Source organism: Bubalus kerabau, chromosome 4, assembly GCF_029407905.1.
Source record: "Bubalus kerabau isolate K-KA32 ecotype Philippines breed swamp buffalo chromosome 4, PCC_UOA_SB_1v2, whole genome shotgun sequence".
NCBI lineage: Eukaryota > Metazoa > Chordata > Mammalia > Artiodactyla > Bovidae > Bubalus > Bubalus kerabau.
The window spans coordinates 104,812,927-104,833,271 of NC_073627.1; the positions used below are offsets into that span (position 1 = coordinate 104,812,927).

The 20,345-nt window shown below is 34.8% G+C and overlaps 1 protein-coding gene across 6 annotated transcripts in view; it reads right to left on the reverse strand.

The window, feature by feature from the left end:
• The window catches only part of JAK2 (Janus kinase 2), a 119,774-nt gene that overhangs the window by 9,768 nt on the left and 89,661 nt on the right, over positions 1-20,345 (reverse strand). For 5 of the 6 annotated variants that reach the window (XM_055578156.1, XM_055578157.1, XM_055578160.1 and 2 more), the window contains 12 exons: positions 19,098-19,284; positions 18,303-18,430; positions 15,178-15,312; positions 13,965-14,052; positions 12,948-13,075; positions 11,884-12,022; positions 10,064-10,215; positions 9,759-9,909; positions 8,922-9,058; positions 3,770-3,959; positions 3,042-3,166; positions 2,467-2,639 (listed from right to left, as the gene is read on the reverse strand). In XM_055578156.1, coding sequence (XP_055434131.1) covers positions 2,467-2,639; positions 3,042-3,166; positions 3,770-3,959; positions 8,922-9,058; positions 9,759-9,909; positions 10,064-10,215; positions 11,884-12,022; positions 12,948-13,075; positions 13,965-14,052; positions 15,178-15,312; positions 18,303-18,430; positions 19,098-19,284 — 1,733 coding nt within the window. Of the gene's footprint in view, position 1; positions 1,835-2,466; positions 2,640-3,041; positions 3,167-3,769; positions 3,960-8,921; positions 9,059-9,758; positions 9,910-10,063; positions 10,216-11,883; positions 12,023-12,947; positions 13,076-13,964; positions 14,053-15,177; positions 15,313-18,302; positions 18,431-19,097; positions 19,285-20,345 lie in introns of those variants that run through there. The other variant, XM_055578158.1, reaches the window with a different exon arrangement.

Sequence of the window (20,345 nt, forward strand, 5' to 3'; positions counted from 1 at the left end):
TTAGAAAACAGCCCCTGTTAGCCACACTAGAGAAAGCCGGAGCACAGCAACAAAGATCCAGTGCAGCCAAAAATAATAAACATAAAATTTAAAAAATAAACATGCTACTAAACAACTAGTAGGTCAATTCAGAAATCAAAAGAGAAAAATAACATCCAAAGACAAATGAAAACAGAAATAAAGCACACCAAAATCTACTGAATGCACCAAAAGTAGTTCTAGGAAGGAAGCTCATAACAATACAGGCCTACCTCAAGAAATAAGAAAAATCTCACAGTCTGAATTTACACCTAAAGTAACTAGAAAAAGAAGATCAAAGTCCTAAGTTATTAGAAGGAAGGAAAGAACAAAGACGAGGGCAGAAATAAAGACTGAAAATGGCAGAAAGTGAAGAGGAACTGAAGAGCCTCTTGATGAAGGTGAAAGAGGACAGTAAAAAGCTGGCTTAAAACTCAACATTCAAAAAACTAAGATCATGGCATCTGGTCCCATCACTTCATGGCAAATAGATAGTGAAACAATGGAAACAGTGACAGATTTTATTTTCTTAGGCTCCAAAATCACTGGATGGTGACTGTAGCCATGGTATTAAAAGATGCTTGCTCTTTGGAAGAAAAGCTATGACCAACCTAAATAACTATTAAAGTGCTGCACTCAATATGTCAGCAACTTTGAAAAACTCGGCAGTGGCCACGGGACAGGAAAAAGTTGATCTTCATCCCAATTCCCAAGAAGCAGAGTACTAAAGAATGCTCAAACTACCAGACAATTGAACTCATTTCCCATGCTAGTAAGGTTATGCTCAAAATCCCCTAAGCTAGGCTTCAGCACTACATGAACCGAGAACTTCCAGATGTTCAAGCAAGAACAACTTGGAGATCAAGTTGCCAACATTCACTGGATCAAGGCAATTCCAGAAAAATATCTACCTGTTTCACTGACTACGCTAAAGTCTGTGATAGTGTGGATCACAAAAATCTGGAAAATTCTTCAAGAGATGGTAATACCAGACCATCTTACCTGTCTCCTGAGAAACATGTATGCCGGTCAACAAGCAACAGCTAGAACCTTATATGGAATAACTGACTGGTTCAAAATTGAGAGAGGAGTATGAAAAGGCTGTTTATTGTCACCCTGTTTATTTAACTTACACACAGAGCACATAATGCAAAATGCTGGGCTGGATGAGTTACAAGCTGTAATCAAGACTGCTGGGAGAAATATCAACAACTTCAGATATGCAGATGATACCACTTTAGTGGCAGAAAGCAAAGAGGAACTAAAGAACCTCTAAAGAGGAGAATGAAAAAGCTGGCTTAAAACTCAATATTACAAAACCAAGATCACAGCATCTGATCCCATCACTTCATGGCAAATAGAGCAGGGGAAAAGGTGGAAGCAGTGATAGATTTCCTCTTCTTGGGCTCTAAAATCACTGCAGATGGTGACTGCAGCCATGAAATTAGAAGATGCTTGCTTCTTGGAAGAAAGCTATAATAAACCTAGACAGTATATTAAAAAGGAAGGACATCAGTTTGCTGACTAAGGTCCATATAGTCAAGGCTATGGTCTTTCCAGTAGTCATGTATGGATGTGAGAACTGGACCATAAGGAAGGTAGAGCGCCAAAGAATTGATGCTTTCAAACTGTGGTGCTGGAGAAGACTCTTGAGAGTCCCGTGGACTGCAAGGAGAACAAACCAGTCAATCTTAAAGCAAAGAGATCAAAATCCATCAACTTTGAATACTCACTGGAAGGACTGAGGCTGAAGCTGAAGCTCTAGAATTTTGGTCACCTGATGCGAACAGCTGACTCATTGGAAAAGTCCCTGAAGCTAGGAAAGATTGAGGGCAGAAGGAGAAGAGGGCATCAGAGGATGAGATAGCTGGATGGCATCACTGATACAATCGACATGAACTTGGGCAAACTCCGGGACAGATGGTGAAGGACAGGGAGGCCTGGTGTGCTACAGTCCATGGGGTCGCAGAGAGTCAGACACAACATGGCTACTGAACAACAACAGCACTCAAAGCAATCTACAGATCTAATGCAATTCTTATCGAAACTCCACAGAACTAGAAAAAATTCTAAAGTTTGTATGAAACTACAAAAGATCCTTTGAGAAAGGGAACAACCTTGATAAAGAAGAAAAAAGCTGGAGGTAGCATGGAGAAAGGACAGTTCTTCAATAAATGGTGTTGAGAAAACTGCACAGATACATGCAAAAGAATGAAATTAGACCATTATCTTACACGACATATAAAAATTAACATCAAAACAGATTAAAAACTTGAATGTTTGACCCAAAACCATAAAATTCCCAGTGGAAAACATAGGGAGTGAAAAACATCAATCAACTTCATTGATTATTATTATAAATATATAAATGATAAACTACTAAAAATAAAAATAAAGCTTGAAGTTTGTGCTCTAAAACTTCATTTTATGGTACTAAAACATACTCACCAGAATATGGGACTTTCACCAGGCTCTTTCACTTTGTAGTACTCTTTGTCTTGTGGCAAGACTTTGGTTAATCCAAAATCTCCTATTTTAACTCTGTTTTCATTCTCCACTAATATATTCCTTGTTGCCAGATCCCTGTGGATATATCTTTTTGTACCAAGATATTCCATCCCCTATGGATAAAATAACATTTTTATTTCAGCCAGCTTAATAAACATAAACAATTTAGTCTTCTGGTTACCTACTCCCTTAATTATCTAAGGAAAATTCTAGAGAAAATAGAAAAAGATATATTATTTCTTAATAATTACTTCAACGTATTCTCTTTATTTGGGCTTCCCTGTGGCTCAGATGGTAAAGAATCCACCTGTGATACAGGAGACCTAGGTTCAATCCTTGGGTCAGGAAGATCTTCTGGAGAAGGGAATGGCTACCCACTCCAATAATCTTGCCTAGAGAAACCCATGAACAAAGGAGTCTGGCGGGCTCCATGGGGTCCCAAAAGAGTCAGACATGACTGAGCAACTAAACACAAACTCTTTTCATTTACAACAAATAGTCAGGATATTAGGTACCTTGCATATCTGAGATGTGTACTGCAGAAGTTTTTTATGATCTATCCGTTCTTTATGTTTTTGGAGATAGTCTCGTAAACTTCCATATGGTAAATACTCCATAATTAATCTTAGATTATGCCGGCCTATTAACACACAAATGAGAACGTAATGTTTTATTCTGCCATGTTTTATTGATGAACTAATATAAGATAACTGTGTATGAATGACCTAAAGAGATATAAAATCTGAGTCTAAGATGACAAAACCTGATTATAAATTAAAGGTCATGTGGTAGTTAGGAACACTGACTTTCTGAATCAAAATGGTCTGAACATAAAGTTTTAGAAATACTTATGTTTTAATCTCCTGTAACCATTTATGCAAATCAAAATAAGCTGATGAGAAAACTTACTTTCTCTTCATCTATACTGAATAAAAAGGATCTAATTAAAAAATAATATTTTCATAGAAAATATGAACAATTTCTTTCTTTAGAAATGATATTCCCTTACGCTAAAGCAAAAATGGTAACCACCATCCTCACTGAAAAGAATGATCAGCCAAGTAATCAAGGATTTCCTGTAGTTAAAGCCCAACACCAAACACAATCTCCAGTCATACAGAATGTTTCCTTCTCTGGGCACTGGAATATTTTAAGTCCAGATCTTGAGACATCATATGTTTCTATCACCCAGTATGCCAAAGACATATCCTAAGTTCAAAAAAAGTATCAATGGGCAACATACCAGCACTGTAGCAGACTCCTTTGTACTTTACAATGTTGTCATGCTGCAAGGATTTAAGGATTTCAATTTCTCTTTCGAAGTCTCTGAGGTGCTCTTCAGTACTGTGCTGGAGCTTTTTCACAGCCACCACCTCCCCAGTATTGTCTTGTAGAGGGTCATACCGGCACATCTCCACACTCCCAAAATTACCCTTAAACAACACATATCACATTAAGATAGAAATCTCAAGTTTTCTAGAAAAATTACTAATTCTGATTATGCAGTCAATTTCAGCAGCTAGAATTAGAAGATGTATCTCTAAACTCACATTAAACAACTTTCAGAAAAAGGAGATAATATTTTAGTAGGTGGATAGTAAGCCTAAATATTTAATTTCTCCAAAAGGAATTAGAGGCTGAAATATAAATAACTTCAAAAAGGCATCATAACAAAACATAAACATTATTTTTTAAGATAAGCCAAAGGACATGCCAGGGAATTTCTAAATTTCTGTCACTAACTTCCAGGAAGAACTTTTCTTTTTCACAATATAGACGATGATATCACTGTCAGTGAGCTGTATGGAATAAGGGTCTGTTATGGACTGAATGTCCATGTCCCATCCCCTCAAATTTGTATGATAAAGCCCTAACCCCAATGTGGTGGAGACAGGGCCTCTGAAGAGGTCATAAAGGTTAAATAAGGTCATAAGAGTGAGGCCTTCATCCTGTAAGGCTACTGCCATTACAAGAAGAGGAAGAGACACCAGTGCTCCCTGCTGCATGAGGACACATAGTGAGAACGTTGCCATGTGGCAAGCTAACAAGAGAGCCTTCACCAGAACTTGAACCCTACTGGAACCTTGATCTTAAGACTTATCTCGAGAACTTTGAGAAAAAAAATGTCTGCTACTTAAGCCAAGGTCATGCTGTGTCATTGGTAGCTTCTGTAATTATCTCCCAATATTCTCTACATTCTGATATTCAAGCTCTTTTAAAATCCCCTTCCTTTGAGTGTAGGCTATAAACTCATTTATACTGAACACTGACTGAAAGTAAAAGAGAGTGAAAGACTGAAGGCAGGAGGAGAAGGGGACAACAGAGGATGAGATGGTTAGACAGCATCACTGACTTGATGGACATGATTTTGAGCAAGCTCTGGGAGTTGGTGATGGACAGGGAAGCCTGGCGTGCTGCAGTCCATGGGGTCACATAGAGTTGGACATGACTGAGTGACTGAACTGAACTGACAGTGAACAGAATATGGCAAGAGTGAGAAGATGCCACACCTGAGATAAGGATATAAAAAGACTATGGCTTTGATCTTGGGTGTTTGCTCTCAGCTCCCATGTTGTGAGGCAGCCTGTGGAGAGGCCCATGTAAGTGAGCTAGGAAGCAGATATTCTAAGGCCTATCAATAGCCATGTGACAAGCTTGAAAGTAAGTCTTTCCCTAGTTAAGCTTTCAAATGAAACTGCAAGACCTGGCTGACACCTTGGTTGCAGTCTTTTGAGAGACCCTGCACTAGAATCATCCAGCTAAGTTGCTTCTATATTCTTGACTCACCTAATGAATGTTTTTTGTTTTTTTTTTTTCAGCTGTTAAGTTTTAGGGTAATTTGTTGCAGAGCAATAGATGATGAATATACCAAATACCTAGACTTAGTTTTGTCATTGCTACACTCTCTGAAACATTCTCAAGAATATTTTACAAAGGATGACATCAAAGTATTAATAAACTAAGCCAATGTATAATATAGCCCCCAATGTTTAGCTCTGGCAAAACTGGATCAGAACATTTAGTTTAGATTTAATACCTAAGTGAGGCCTTCACATTGTGTCCATGCCAAAAATCCAGTTCATAAGGCCACATGGTACAGAACCCTATACTACCAAGCTTAGAGGAAGAATGAGGGCTTACCACTATGATTGGACCTACTAAGAAGTAAGCCTTTTCTATCTTACTTAAAATATAGGTTGGTGCAAAAGTATTTGTGGTTTTGCACTGAACTCTGCTGTTTGATATTGGAATACATTCTTAAACAAATATGATTATGTTATACATCATTTTAATGCACATTTCTCACTTTATGGAATTTTGCTAATGACTTATTACTTGTTGTTTAATTTATATTTATTTTAGACTAGGGAAATGATGTTAGACAAAAAACAAATTTGAGCAATTCAAAATAGGTCATAAAGCAGAGGAGACAATTCGCAACATCAACAACGCATTTGGCCCAGGAACTGCTAACAAATGTGCAGTGGTGGTTCAAGAAGTTTTGCAAAGGAGTTGAGAGTCTTGAAGATGAGGAGAACAGTGGCTGGCCATTGGAAGTTGACAACGACCAATTCAGAGGATCATCAAACCTGATCCTCTTACAACTACACAAAAAGTTGCCAAAGAACAGTCTATGGTCATTCAACATTTGCAGCAAACTGGAAAGGTGAAAAAGCTGGGTGCCTCATGAGCTAACCACAAATCAAAAAAAGTAAGATATGAATTTTGAAGTGGGTATGCAGGGGACCAGGCGTGTAAATGCAGATATATTCACAGACACAGAGGTAAACAAGGATGATGTGTGTGTGCAGCATGGGGGAAATCAGAAGATAAACAGTACCTGTCGTCATGGTTTCTCTGCATGAAAGAAGGGCCTGAACTGGAAGGAAGGGAAAAATCAGGGGAAGGGAAGAACCAGACCAAAAATGCAGGGAAGGGAATTAATGAATCACAGTTGTTCATGAAGCTTGTTTCTGTGTGTAAAATTATGCCTGTATGTTTATATGTAAGGGAAGTAAAGTCAATTAATGCCACAGAGGAAATAAATCAATATCCAACAGTATGTTATTTCTTGCTGGCAGTTCTACCAAAGTTTATAAACAAAAGGATCTAGGAACATGTAGTAGAAAATCCCAGGAAAAACAGAGGTAGGGTTTGTGATATTAAAATCTAATTTTCACACCAGTCAGAATGGCTGAGATCCAAAAGTCTACAAGTAATAAATGCTGGAGAGGGTGTGGAGAAAAGGGAACCCTCTTCCACTGTTGGTGGGAATGCAAACTAGTACAGCCACTATGGAGAACAGTGTGGAGATTCCTTAAAAAACTGGAAATAGACCTGCCTTATGATCCAGCAATTCCACTGCTGGGCATGCACACTGAGGAAACCAGAAGGGAAAGAGACACATGTACCCCAATGTTCATCGCAGCACTGTTTATAATAGCCAGGACATAGAAGCAACCTAGATGTCCATCAGCAGATGAATGGATAAGAAAGCTATGGTACATCTACACAATGGAGTATTACTCAGCCATTAAAAAGAATACATTTGAATCAGTTCTAATGAGGTGGATGAAACTGGAGCCTATTATACAGAGTGAAGTAAGCCAGAAAGAAAAACACCAATACAGTATACTAACGCATATATATGGAATTTAGAAAGATGGTAACAATAACCCTGTGTACGAGACAGCAAAAGAGACACTGATGTATAGAACAGTCTTATGAACTCTGTGGGAGAGGGAGAGGGTGGGGAAGATTTGGGAGAATGGCATTGAAACATGTAAAATATCATGTATGAAACGAGTCGCCAGTCCAGGTTCGATGCACGATACTGGATGCTTGGGGCTGGTGCACTGGGACGACCCAGAGGGATGGTATGGGGAGGGAGGGGGGAGGAGGGTTCAGGATGGGGAATACATGTATACCTGTGGTGGATTCATTTTGATGTTTGGCAAAACTAATACAATTATGTAAAGTTTAAAAATAAAATAAAATTAAAAAAAAAATCATCATTTCAAAGTGTTGTCTTCTTTTATTCTATGCAACAATGAACCATTTCTCGATCTGATTGTGACATGCAATGAAAAGTGTATTCTATACAACCAGCTCAGTGGCTGGACTGAGAAGAAGCTCCAAAGCACTTCCCAAAGCCGAACTTTGGGAGGTTTGGTAAAAGGTTTTGACAAAAAAGGTCATGATCACTGTTTGGTGATCTGCTGCCTGTCTGATCCACTATAGTTTTCTGAACCCTGGCGAAACCATTCCATCTGAGAAGTATGCCCAGCAAATCGATGAGATGCACCTAAAACTGCAATGCTTGAAGCCAGCACTAGTCAACAGAAAGAACCCCAATTCTTCTCCATGAAAACACTCAACCACACACGACACAACAAATGCTTCAAAAGTTGAATGAACCGCTCTACGAAGTTCTGCCTCATTCTCCATATTCAGCTGACATCTTGCCAACTGACTACCACTTCTTCAAGCATCTCAATGATTTTTTGCAGGGAAAATGCATTCCAAAAGTCAGTCGAATCCTGAAGCACAGATTTTTATGCTACAGGTATAAACAAACTTATTTCTCATTGGCAAAAATGTGCTGATTGTAATGGTTCCTATTTTGATTAATAAAGATGTGTTTGAGCCTAGTTCTAATGGCTTAAAATTTACGGTCTGAAACTACAATAACTTTTTTACCAGCCTAAAATGTAGGCTATGCCTGACTGTGTTCCCTTTCAGAAGAGAGAAACTGTCTGCTAGTAAACATGCCTTCTCCAGTCAACATCTGGACTCTGAATGAGCAAGCAGATTAATTATTTCTCCCTTAGGTGACTAAAAAAGGAGGCAGGCGGAAAGGCTTATTAATTGTTCTTTTCTCTATCTCATAACTAAGAGCTCTCTGCCAAGAAAGAATCTCATGGTCAAATTAATTGGGAAAAATTTAGCTTAATTTATCCTCCTTTTGAAAATGTTCAATGCACAGTACATGTTAAAGGTGCCAACAAATTTTTCAGTAAAGACAGCTATTTAACACAGCATTTCCCCAAAACCTGAAAACTAAGCCTTTTTTCTATAAACACCTTTTAAAAACTTTTTATTTTATATTGAAGTATAGTTGATTAATAATGCTGTGCTAGTTTTAAGTGTAGAGCAAAGTGATTCAGTTATACATATACATGTATCTGTTCTTTTTTCAAATTCTTTTCTCATTTAGGTTGTTATAAAATATTGAGCAGAGTTTCTTGTGTTATGTAGTAGGTACTTGCTGGTTATACAAACACTCTAAAACTCTGTGGAAAGTGAACTTTAGAGAGTCTCTTAAGTCTTTTCTCCCCTAAATAAAATGTTTTATGATTACACTTCAATTATTTAAAAATCTTCTGACACTTTACCTTGCCAAGTTGCTGTAGAAATTTCAAGTGTCTTTCTTCAAATTGTGTAGGGTCTCGGTCTTCAAAAGCACCAGAAAATCCTAGGGCACCTATTCTCATATTTGGTAACATGTCATTTTCTGTTAATAGTTCATAATCTGGAGAAATAAATAACATTTCTAACATAATCTGGCAAATCCATTCTCTGGGTTAAAATTATTCTTATTCAGGCTGACCAAAATAATCATAATGAGTTAGAAACACTAAATACAAATTGATACAAGGCAACTCTGAACATTTAGACTGTTAATGGAAGCCTTGAATTATAACTCATAATTGGACAGGTTTTTGGTAAAGATTTTTGCAAAGGATAAATGAATACTTTCCAAAATAGGCAATTTTAATATTTATAAAGTAAGTTAGTATGCCGATTTTTGTGGCAAGAAGAGCAAGCAGTATTGGAACAGAAAATATTTATGGGTCAGACACAGGTATATTTAGCTAAGTTTTTTAAGGAGGAGAGGACAAACAAAAATCTACTTCATATTTAGAAAATTAATCAGCTATATGTGAGAGCTAGTTTAAAAAACAAAGAATTGTTTATAAAAAAATCAAATAAGCTTCTCAGTGTACTACTCATTAAATAGCAAACCAAAGTGAGGTTATTAAAAGGGTAAAAGCCTTTTATGAAAATACTTCACAATCAATGAGACTAGAATACGTATAAGGTAGAAAAAGTCATATGAATGTAAGAAATTAAGAGGGTCTAAAAGACATCAGGGAACTTTCCAGAGGGGGATTACAAAATTAGTAAGGATTTATTAAATACATCAGTAAGATTGTTCCAACAGTACATACCTGGAGTAAACAAACTATTAAGATCTCTTATAATGGCTCTGAAAGAAGGTCTAAAATCTGGTTCATAATCCATGCAATTATTAATAAGATTTGCTAATTCTGTCCACTTTGGCGCAGGAAGCTGGTGCCTGTCTTCATAAAACTGTAGTTTCTATAATTAAAGAACCACATGTTGAGAATAAATTATAAATGCCATGTCAACCTTTTTTTTTTAAACATAAAATCGGCTAAAGAATATCAAATAATGTGAAAGAAATATTAGCGATCACAAAGTAATTACAACTTCACTGTTTATATAAACTTACTCTTTGAGAATCCAAAGCACTCAGAGGCTTATCTCCTCCACTGCAGATTTCCCACAATGTGGTACCAAAACTCCATTTGTCTGTTGCCAGGTTTAGATTTTTAGGATTTTCAATGCATTCAGGTGGTACCCATGGTATTCTCTCCTGCAGGACTTTTAAATGATAGTAAAAAAAAAATGCTTAAATAACTCCCTTAATAAAACATTTCTATGTTAATAATTTCACACAAATTGAAATAATCAAATCATTTTAATTTGCTTGGGGGAGGGGGTACGTTCATGCATATACACATGCTTAAGGGCCAGAAGGGACCTCTGAGATCACCTAATTCAATATCTCAGCTTTAACAATGCCAACGTTAAGACCCATAATGATTGAATAATTTGCCCAAAGTTATACAATTTGTTAATAGCACAGAATTAGTTACTGTACAATGAATCCTGGATTGACTAAATTTTACATTAAACCACAGTGTTTCAACTACTGCCCTGTTCTCTCTACCCTTTCCTAATAGCTATGCATTCACAATATTTTTTCCCCATACATTTTTTCCCAAATTGCTTCTTGATATATTTTTTACTTCTTAACAATGTATAAACAATAAAGGTAATGTTAACATCATTTCAATCTGTACTAATGACTCAATAGTAGTGACTATTCTAACCTGCAGATGAAAAACAAGGGCCAATAGGCAAATGAATGATTAAATTATACCAAGATATTCTTGGCACAATATTGATATACATAGGTTCTGCCAAGACCATGGAATCTTCCAAGTTAATTTTTTGATGTCTTTGATCCCATCAGAAAAATGATATTCACAAAAGGAGGGAACACTTTAACTTTACCCTCTGGTATTCTGGCATAGACAGAATGATAGAAGATAGATATATATAAGTAAATAGGTATGTAAATAAGTAAACAAATAAATAAGAATGATAAACTGTTGCATCTTTTGGTATATTTTGGTAAAGCAATATGAATATTTCTGATGCATAATTAAGAGATTTTAAGAGTACAGAGTCCTTTCTCCTTCATACGAATATATATTCTCTTTCTTCACATTCCATTCCAAAGGGTAAAATCCCCAAGTATCAGATCTAAATTCCTATACCATTTTCTGCCCTATAGTCCCTGTCCTCACTGTCATATAAAGGTACAGAGTTCAACTACTATTAGCTCAAAAAAGAAACCACGCATCAATGTACAAAAGTTGGTAAATCTGGATTTTAAATGTAGAGTATTCAATTAGAGAAATTAGCTAGTTCAATGAAACACAATTACAACACTATTTGTAAAAAAAACTTGACCAAAACTTGACCATTTGTAAAAAAATTTGACCAAAAAAAAAACTCCTCTTTGACTGAAATTTTTAATTTTGTTAAGGATGTTATCAACACAAAAGAAAAGTAAAAGAAGTCATAATTAGCTGAATAATTAAATAAAATAAAAATTTCAAACTAGAAATATTTCTTCTCAAATTTTTATTTAATGACTAAAGAGAATAAAAATTCAGAAAATTTACTTGTGATTCAAAGACTGATATTAAAAAATTCCACAATAATATTGGATAAAACCTGACATTTCATACTTAATTAGGAATTAAAACTGCTTCAAAAAATCACTTTACTGTTCATGGAAACGTAAGAAAGGACAAATCTAAGATGTAACTATAATTTAGGTTGCTGAAAATGGTAACTAAATTTATTAAGCAAGAATATGTCAATAAAATAGTGTTTGAGAAAAATTAACAGCATGATTTTTATACCTCTTTCCAAGCAAAGGTTAATAAAGTTAAATTTGATTCCTGTAGAACTTACTGTCTTTTGGCAAAACTGTAATACTAATGCCAGGATCACTAAGTTTGATGAAAGGAGGATTTCCTGTCTTCCTGTCTTCTTCTCTGATAAGAAGAATATTTTTGGCGCACACATTCCCATGAATAAGGGTTTTTTCTTCCTATTAAAATTAATTGCATAAACATTCAAATATTAACCCACAAATATTTGAGCATTTAGTATGTCCAGGGCCCGCAAGTGGATTTAAAAAACAAAAATTAAGTAAACATTAATTTGGAGGTACACTTTGAGAAAATAAAAGGAAATTTTATAGCAGCACTGTGCTTCCTATTTTACATTTTAAAACAATAATCTATACCCATGGTGAAACAAATACTTACTTTTATCATTTTTATAGGCTATTTTATTTAATTATTAATTTATTTTTTGCCACACTCAGCAGCATACGGGATCTTAGCGCCCAGACCAGAGATTGGACCTGTACCCCCTGCTTGGAAACGCTAAGTCTTAACCACTGGACCACCAGGGAAGTCTCCGAAAAATTAATATTTTTTAAAACTACTTTATGCCAGTTCACTTTATGAATCTGAGATTTTAAACTGTATGTATTTGTAGATAGCAGCTGACACAAGAAATATTGTTTCTGTTCAGGAGGTGCACTCTGAAGAATTTGATCACGGGATGGCCCTCCAGTATTTTGCTTTTCTGACAGTATTACTTTCTCAGTGGACATAATTTCCAATTACCTACAAATATCGTAACAAGAGACTTTCTACAGGATTTTTATGCTGTCCATAGCTCTTTTTTTTTTTTTTGATAATTTTTCATTCAATTCTTGAAAGTCAAGGTACACAAACTACAGATTATCCTTCAGCAGTTCTAAGAGATTGATGGAATGACAATACTACTTGTTTCAAAATTTATTTCACATAAATATACACCTAAAATAATCCCTTTCCCCAACTGACACAGATTATTTTAAATAACTCAGCATCTATAGACTTACTTTTTGTTCCCAGGTCAAGATCCTTTCACACTGCTTCATAATGTAAAATAGTAAGTTGACAAAAGAATATACTACTTACTAGAAAATGCATGGCCCATGCCAACTGTTTAGCCACTTCAAGTTTCCATAATATATTTATAGAATTTTTATTCTTTTTCAGATACGTATCTAGTGATCCAAATTTTACAAATTCCTGAACCAGAATATCTGCATTAAAATATAATAATAAGGCTAAAATATAATACAATGAAAATATATATAATTTTAAACTTTTATAAATATATTTATAGTTATATGTGAGTATTATAGGTAAAGAAATTAAATTACATGAAATTCACTAATTTAAAGAAAGCATAACAGGTATATACTACTGCATTTTGGAGTTTTAGTTTATTCACAACAGTAAGAGATAGAAGTCTAAATAATTATATATAAACACAATATCATATATAGAATGAATCTCAAATTATGACTCTGCTTCAACTAATATTAAAATTAGTTTTCATATGTATATAACAATTTTTGGTGTCAAAAGTCACCTTTGGATCTTGCTGGGTGACTAAAACAAATGTTACGAAAGTTTTGCTGCCCATGGTTAATTTGGAGAATAATCCATACATCAATAATAAAGAATTTACTGCATAGAAATTTACATTAGTATTAAAAAAAAAAAAGATCTCGGAGTTTCAATGAGCCACTGACTGTCCTATGTCCCATTACTATGGACGGCAAAACTTTTTAAATTGTCAATTATGAAATACCATCAATTATATCACATTCAGATACTTTTAATGTGAAAAAAATGCATCACAGAGTCAATGAAATAAGTATAAAACCAAAAGAACTGGGATTATATGCTCTAAAACACTGTTTTCAAACTTTGAAAGGAAGTATATTCTCCTTTTCCCCTAAATGAAAAAGTATGAGAAATATTAATAAATAAAAAAAAGAAATACAGTGTTTTGTGTTTCAACAATATTTAATTTGTTATACTGATAGCCAACTATGATCCTAAAATTAAATTTTCTATATAAATAAAAATGGATGTTTTGAAAGACATAACATTAACAGAAAGGAAGCTGGTGGTTTTACTTACTCTCCTCTCCACAGACACATACTCCATAATTTAAAATCAGATGTTTGTGAGAAAGCTGGCTCATCATGCTTGCTGCTTCAAAGAAAGACTAAGGAAAAGAAAAAAAAAAAAAATTGCAAAAGAATTACCTTTCATGTCTATAAGCATTCACAGTTCAGAAAGATACTCTACTCTAATTTTTCTTTAGAAAAATGAACTTCTGTTCTCAGCAGGACTATATACAAGACTACAATGTGCTTTGGTCCCTTTAGATTTGCAACTTCCATCAACCTTGATGTTAGAGTTCATTCCCAAGAAACCCCCAATTTAAGCTTAGTTTAAGGAAAGAGCAATGAGAAAGAGCAATTGTGATACAGGGCAATGTGAATGACGCAAAATAAACAGTCTTAGACCCATAGCAGCCAGAGTGGAGAACAGAGATACATACAGCTGCATACACCAGAGACAGTGATGTGCAACTGCAGTAAACATGGATGGGAGCTTCAATTAACACTTCCTAAAGAATTAAGAATGATGACTCGGCAGATAAAACAGTCTAACACCTATGTCAGGAGACTGGCAGATAATATCACTCTAACTCAACTAAACTTTGCCTAGAACTTCAGGGTATGGTTGTTGAAGATCACAATCACCAACATTGTGGAGTTCTGGATTATAACAACTCTTTGGCTTGTATGTTTCACATTATCTTTTACTAACTTCTTTTAAGACATTTTAAGTTCATAAATGTATGTGACATCACGTTTGGTGATATTTTACTGTGCTAAAGACTCTGGCAACTGGCAGCAGGGTTTCTGCTGGCTAACATTTTCAGATGATGCCCAGAGGTATCCATCCACATTTCACCTACACAGTGTTCCTCAGTACACTGCCCTTCAAACTTTTTTAAAAAGTAGATTAAATTACAGAGGAAACCTGTGGAACCCAGGAAGCTCTGGGGAGCTAACTTTAAAACCAACTGCCTTAGATTTATATATGCAAAGATGTAATCAAACACATAACACCACACTTAAAAATTAGTTTGGAAATTAGTTACAATGAAAAAATTCTGTTATTTTTTAGCCCCAACAGAATGCATCCTCAGAAAGGTCTTTGATATATATACTTTTAAAAATTATAATTTGAAAAGCCACATGAATCAATGTGTTTTGTGTGTATGAGAGCATAGTTTAACTATCATAAACTACATGAATTATATAAAGAATATACAAACCTCTGAATAGTTTCTATGTGCTTTATCCAGAACTTTTAGAAGAACTTCTGTTTCATGCAGCTGACCATAGTCTCCTATTTCTCTTCTTATACCTTTAAAAATTTTTGTAAAAGTTCCTTGGCCAAGGCTTTCATTCTTTAACCAAAAAAAAAAAAAAGAAAAAAAAGGAAAGCATGAATAAGAATGGAGGAAGATGTGGGAATTAGGAAATATGTCCAATGACAAGAGTTAAAAAAAAAAAAATTGATGAGCAAATATTTCCTTTACAAACCAAATCTGGATTTGAGACTCCATATTAGTTATATTCTGCTTTCTTCATAGTAATAAAACACAGAAAACAAAGATTAAAGAACAAAGTGTAATTTGATTTCACCCTGTTCTTAAATGCCCTAAATTAGGTATAATTATCAATTTTAACACTTTTTATAATGTCAGTGTTACCTACATTTATTTGCATATGAGTCTCTTTCCTTGCTTGCCTTTCCTGATAGTGCAGAATGTCTGACCTGTTATTTATTACTACTTACTATTTGTGTGACCTTGTACAGGCCATTTAATCTTTCTATACTGCAGAAAGAATAGAAAGAAAGAATATCTTGGTATCCTCATCTGAAGAATGGGGATAATGATTATTTTTCCATAGAACTCTCATGAACAATAAATGAAAAAATACACAATAGCACTTAGTGCAGTCCACAACAGAGTAAATGCTCGATTAAGTGTTAGCTATTACTACTATTACTAGTGCTTCCTATATACCCTTACAGAATAATTGAAAGCCTGCAATCTGAAGCAGGGCTGCCTGCACTCTATTATTATTAGTTTTGCGATGTTAGTCAGGTTACCTAGCAACTCCCTGCTTCTTGTTACTCACATAAGATTCATATCTTTGTAATTCTGAATAATTCTATCTATTGTCTCCTTAAGGAATTCAGATATCAGTTTGGTCTTTCTCATTCTACTTTCCATGTCCCTTAAGCTCTCTTTCATAATTTCCATTTCTTTCTCCCTATCTGCAGCATTTAAATGATTTTCAGATCTTTCAATTCAGTAGTTCTCTCTCCCACTATGAATAATCTGCCTTTTACTTTGTCCCTTTTTAAATGTCAATGAGTATATTTTCCATTTCTATACTTTTTCCCCCAAATCTTTTTGGGTTATGTTGATACTATCTTGGGTTTTTCCCTTGTTTTCAACTCCTTTTTTATGTTTAAACATATAAATGTGTATTTTATAGCTTCTATCTGAAAAGTCTATGAAGCTCTTAGATACAATTTTGATGCTTGTTGGTCTGCTGATTCTTGCTTAATCCTGGATAACTGCTCCATATGTTTTTAAATTTTCAGCTTAAAGCTCATGTTTGGAGTCATTTTATCTGTGGGAATCTTAGGTGGCCTACATTAAGAGGATATCCTTCCAGAAAGATTTTATATTTGCTTTTGACGACCACCACAAGGTGTTACTAAAGGAGTACCACCTATTATTTTAATTTAATTTATTGGGTTCAGTTCAGTTCAGTTCAGTTCAGTAGCTCAGTTGGGTCCAACTCTTTGCGACTCCATGAACTGCAGCACGCCAGCCTTCCCTGTCCATTACCAACTCCCGGAGTACACCCAAACCTATGTCTATCGTGTCGGTGATGCCATCCAACCATCTCATCCTCTGTTGTCCCCTCCTCCTCCTGCCTTCAGTCTTTCCCAGCATCAGGGTCTTTTCCAATGAGTCAGCTCTTTGCATCAGGTGGCCAAAGTACTGGAGTTTCAGCTTCAACATCAGTCTTTCCAATGAACACCCAGGACTGGTCTCCTTTAGGATGGACTGGTTGGATCTCCTTGCAGTCCAAGGGACTCTCAAGAGTCTTCTCCCACACCACAGTTCAAAAGCATCAATTCTTCTGCACTCAGCTTTCTTCACAGTCCAACTCTCACATCCATACATGACCACCGGAAAAAACATAGCCTTGACTAGATGAACCTTTGTTGGCAAAGTAATATCTCTGCTTTTGAATATGCTGTCTAGGTTGGTCATATGGAGAAGGCAATGGCATCCCACTCCAGTACTCTTGCCTAGAAAATCCCATGGACGGAGGAGCCTAGTAGGCTGCAGTCCATGGGGTCGCTAAGAGTTGGGCACAACTGAGCGACTTCACTTTCACTTTTAGCAGCAGCAGCAGGTTGGTCATAACTTTCCTTTCAAGGAGTAAGCATCTGTTAATTTCATGGCTGCAATCACCATCTACAGTGATTTTGGAGCCCAGAAAAATAAAGTCAGCCACTGTTTCCCTTGTTTCACCATCTATTTGCCATGAAGTGATGGGACTGGATGCCATGATCTTAGTTTTCTGAATGTTGAGCTTTAAGCCAACTTTTTCACTTTCCTCTTTCACTTTCATCAACAGGTTCTTTAGTTCTTCTTCAATTTATTGGCTTAGGGTTTCTCAAACCATGCAGGTGGTATAAACTTTTAATTCAAAAGTTTATAATTACAAATTCTCAGGATGAACTTTTTCCTAACTTAAGAGCACAACTAAGACAACATTCTTTTTCTCTTTTTGCTAGTGGATAAAATTTTCACAATCCATATACTGTTTCACTGAGGATCCATTTACTTAAAAATCCTGGCTTTATTCACAGATAGCCTTACTTTTAACTCCTCGTCTTATATAGAACTCAAGACTTGGCCCTTTTTTTGTACTGCTTTTAGCTCTTAGTTCTCTTGATTAGTGAGAATAATCCTAATTTCCCAAAATGTCCTGTGGCCAAACATGAGCTCTTATGTGTTACTACTGTTTTCAGTACCTTCTTTGAATTTCCCTTACTTTCTTGAGAACCTGAGAATTAAGATACTTTTTCAGAAGAAGACTTTTAATTTTTAATTTTTTTAAAATTTCTCAAAAGAGAATACAATTCCATTCTTAAAATAATTAACTCATTTGGTATCACATTTTCACAGGAAATGAAAGTATCTGAACTGCTATAAAATTTTTATAACATAGGTTATAATAAAATAGTTCTAAATGTCATGTGAATGAATGTGGGGTAGAAAATGAAGAACATTTGTTTAAAAAGACAAAAACAGTTGTTTTAAAAAGACAGAAAGACAATAATCAGCGTCCATTGACTTACAAATACCAAATCTTCATTTCTAATTTTGTGGAACACCATTTGGTTCACATTATTATGCCTTTGTAAAGTTGGTGAGGTTGGTACATCAGAAATACCATTGGTTCTGAAGACTAGAAGGTTTGATTTGTCTGTTTAAAAAAAGGATAGAATGAATGAAAAAAAATATACATAAAATCAAAACACACTGAGAATATAAATTGCTCTAAAGGAATAAAATTAAATGTGTCCTATATAAAAGAAATGCTTAACAGCCTCTTATTGTTCCTTTTTATTTTCCCATGGAAAACTATTTTAGGAGCTTTTTCATTGAAGTTTGATGTACTCTAACCAGTTATTATATGCAAAATTATAATCATTTTCTTAACCAGTACAATTTTTCAGGAATTTTAATATGCCTGTTATCTCAAGAGATTTCTAATCTTACTATTTTCATTTTAAAAGATAATTGAAAAGAAATTAAGATTCTAAAAGGATCTGAAAGTATTTATTCAGAATAACATGAGAATTTGGTTGTGAGGTCTTTCAGTTCAATAAATAAGTAGCTTATTGATCCTATGAAATTATTATTCCTTAAAATAAATTTTAGAATTATACAATTTTAAGTCACTTATAGACAACCCAAACGAAACTGAACAATTCTATTAGAGGATGCTTGTACAACATATGAGGAAAAAATTCATTGTTTTTGGAGCTTTTTCTCTCCTGTTTCTTGTAAAATCAGTATACCAAAGATATCACCCACCAAATACAACACCCAAGACCAGTATTTTAAAAATAACTAGAAAACTATTTTACCTTTTGGCTTTGGGGGACAGCATTTAGTAAACTGGAAAATTATACTGTCTGAGCGAACAGTTTCCATCTGGTAGCAATTCAGAAGATCTTTAAGATTACTGAAGTTCTTCTTAGTACCACTGAGGTTGTATTCTCCATTCTCATTTTTGGTAATCAAACAGTGCTTATATTCAATAACATTCTCTCGCTATGTAAGTTTAATTATAAAGAAAGGGAAGGAAAAATCACAATGGACATCATAGTGATTACTGTGACAAAAAGGATATCACAAAAACAACCAACAGAATATTTGAACCATGAATCCTAATGTAGGATCAGCATAGGTGACCAAGGTGTTAGATGCCTCAAAAAGGCATCTAATTACAACTGCCTAGTCTATAAATGTGGCTTAAGAGTTACTTTATTGAAAGGCAAGGAAGAAAGCAATAATAATAAACAATAATAATTGCATCCTTAAGAGCCTTCCATCATTTACAAGACATAGTATAAAACGATTTTAGCACATAAGGCCTTCCATGAGTTGGCTTCTGCCTCCATCTCCAACCTTAACTCCTGCCACTCTCAACATATAATCCATGTTTTAGCTATACTGAGTGGCTTACAAAATTTAAAGCAAATGCCATGCCATTTCATGCCTTGAAAACTGTAAGTGCTATCTCTCTGTAGAATGTACATCCTTTCCTTTTGAGCAATGACTTTTATTTAATTCTTAAAACTCAGTTTGATTTCACTTTTTCTGTGAGGTCCTCCCTAACAACACTTACTCCGTTCCACAGGCAGAGGTGATGACCTGTTCCACTGTGCCACTACAGTACTTGTGTAATTATCTCTCATACGGCAATCCTGATAAAATTCAGTTTTTCAATGTTTGTCTTATGTGCTGTACTTCTCATCCATCTATTCTTAAACATATTCAGTCTGCTATAAACATATTCAATCAACTTACAATCATTTTTTATAAAATCAACTCATTATCTCTGGTTAGTCTCAAGTCCTTCCTACTCTAAAGGACCTATTTAATCATTGTAAACCTTCTCTTATTGTCTTATTTGCTTACACTGGATACTGTTGTATAATAAACAATGCTCAATTTAATATTTTTTGGTATACTTCATTTTTGTTTTACAAAAAGATAAATTTCTTAAGCAGGGTTATATCATATGCTCCCTAATATACAGCCCTCATATTACACTAGACTAATACAGTAAACATAAAAATATACACATTTTGATTTGATAATTGAATATA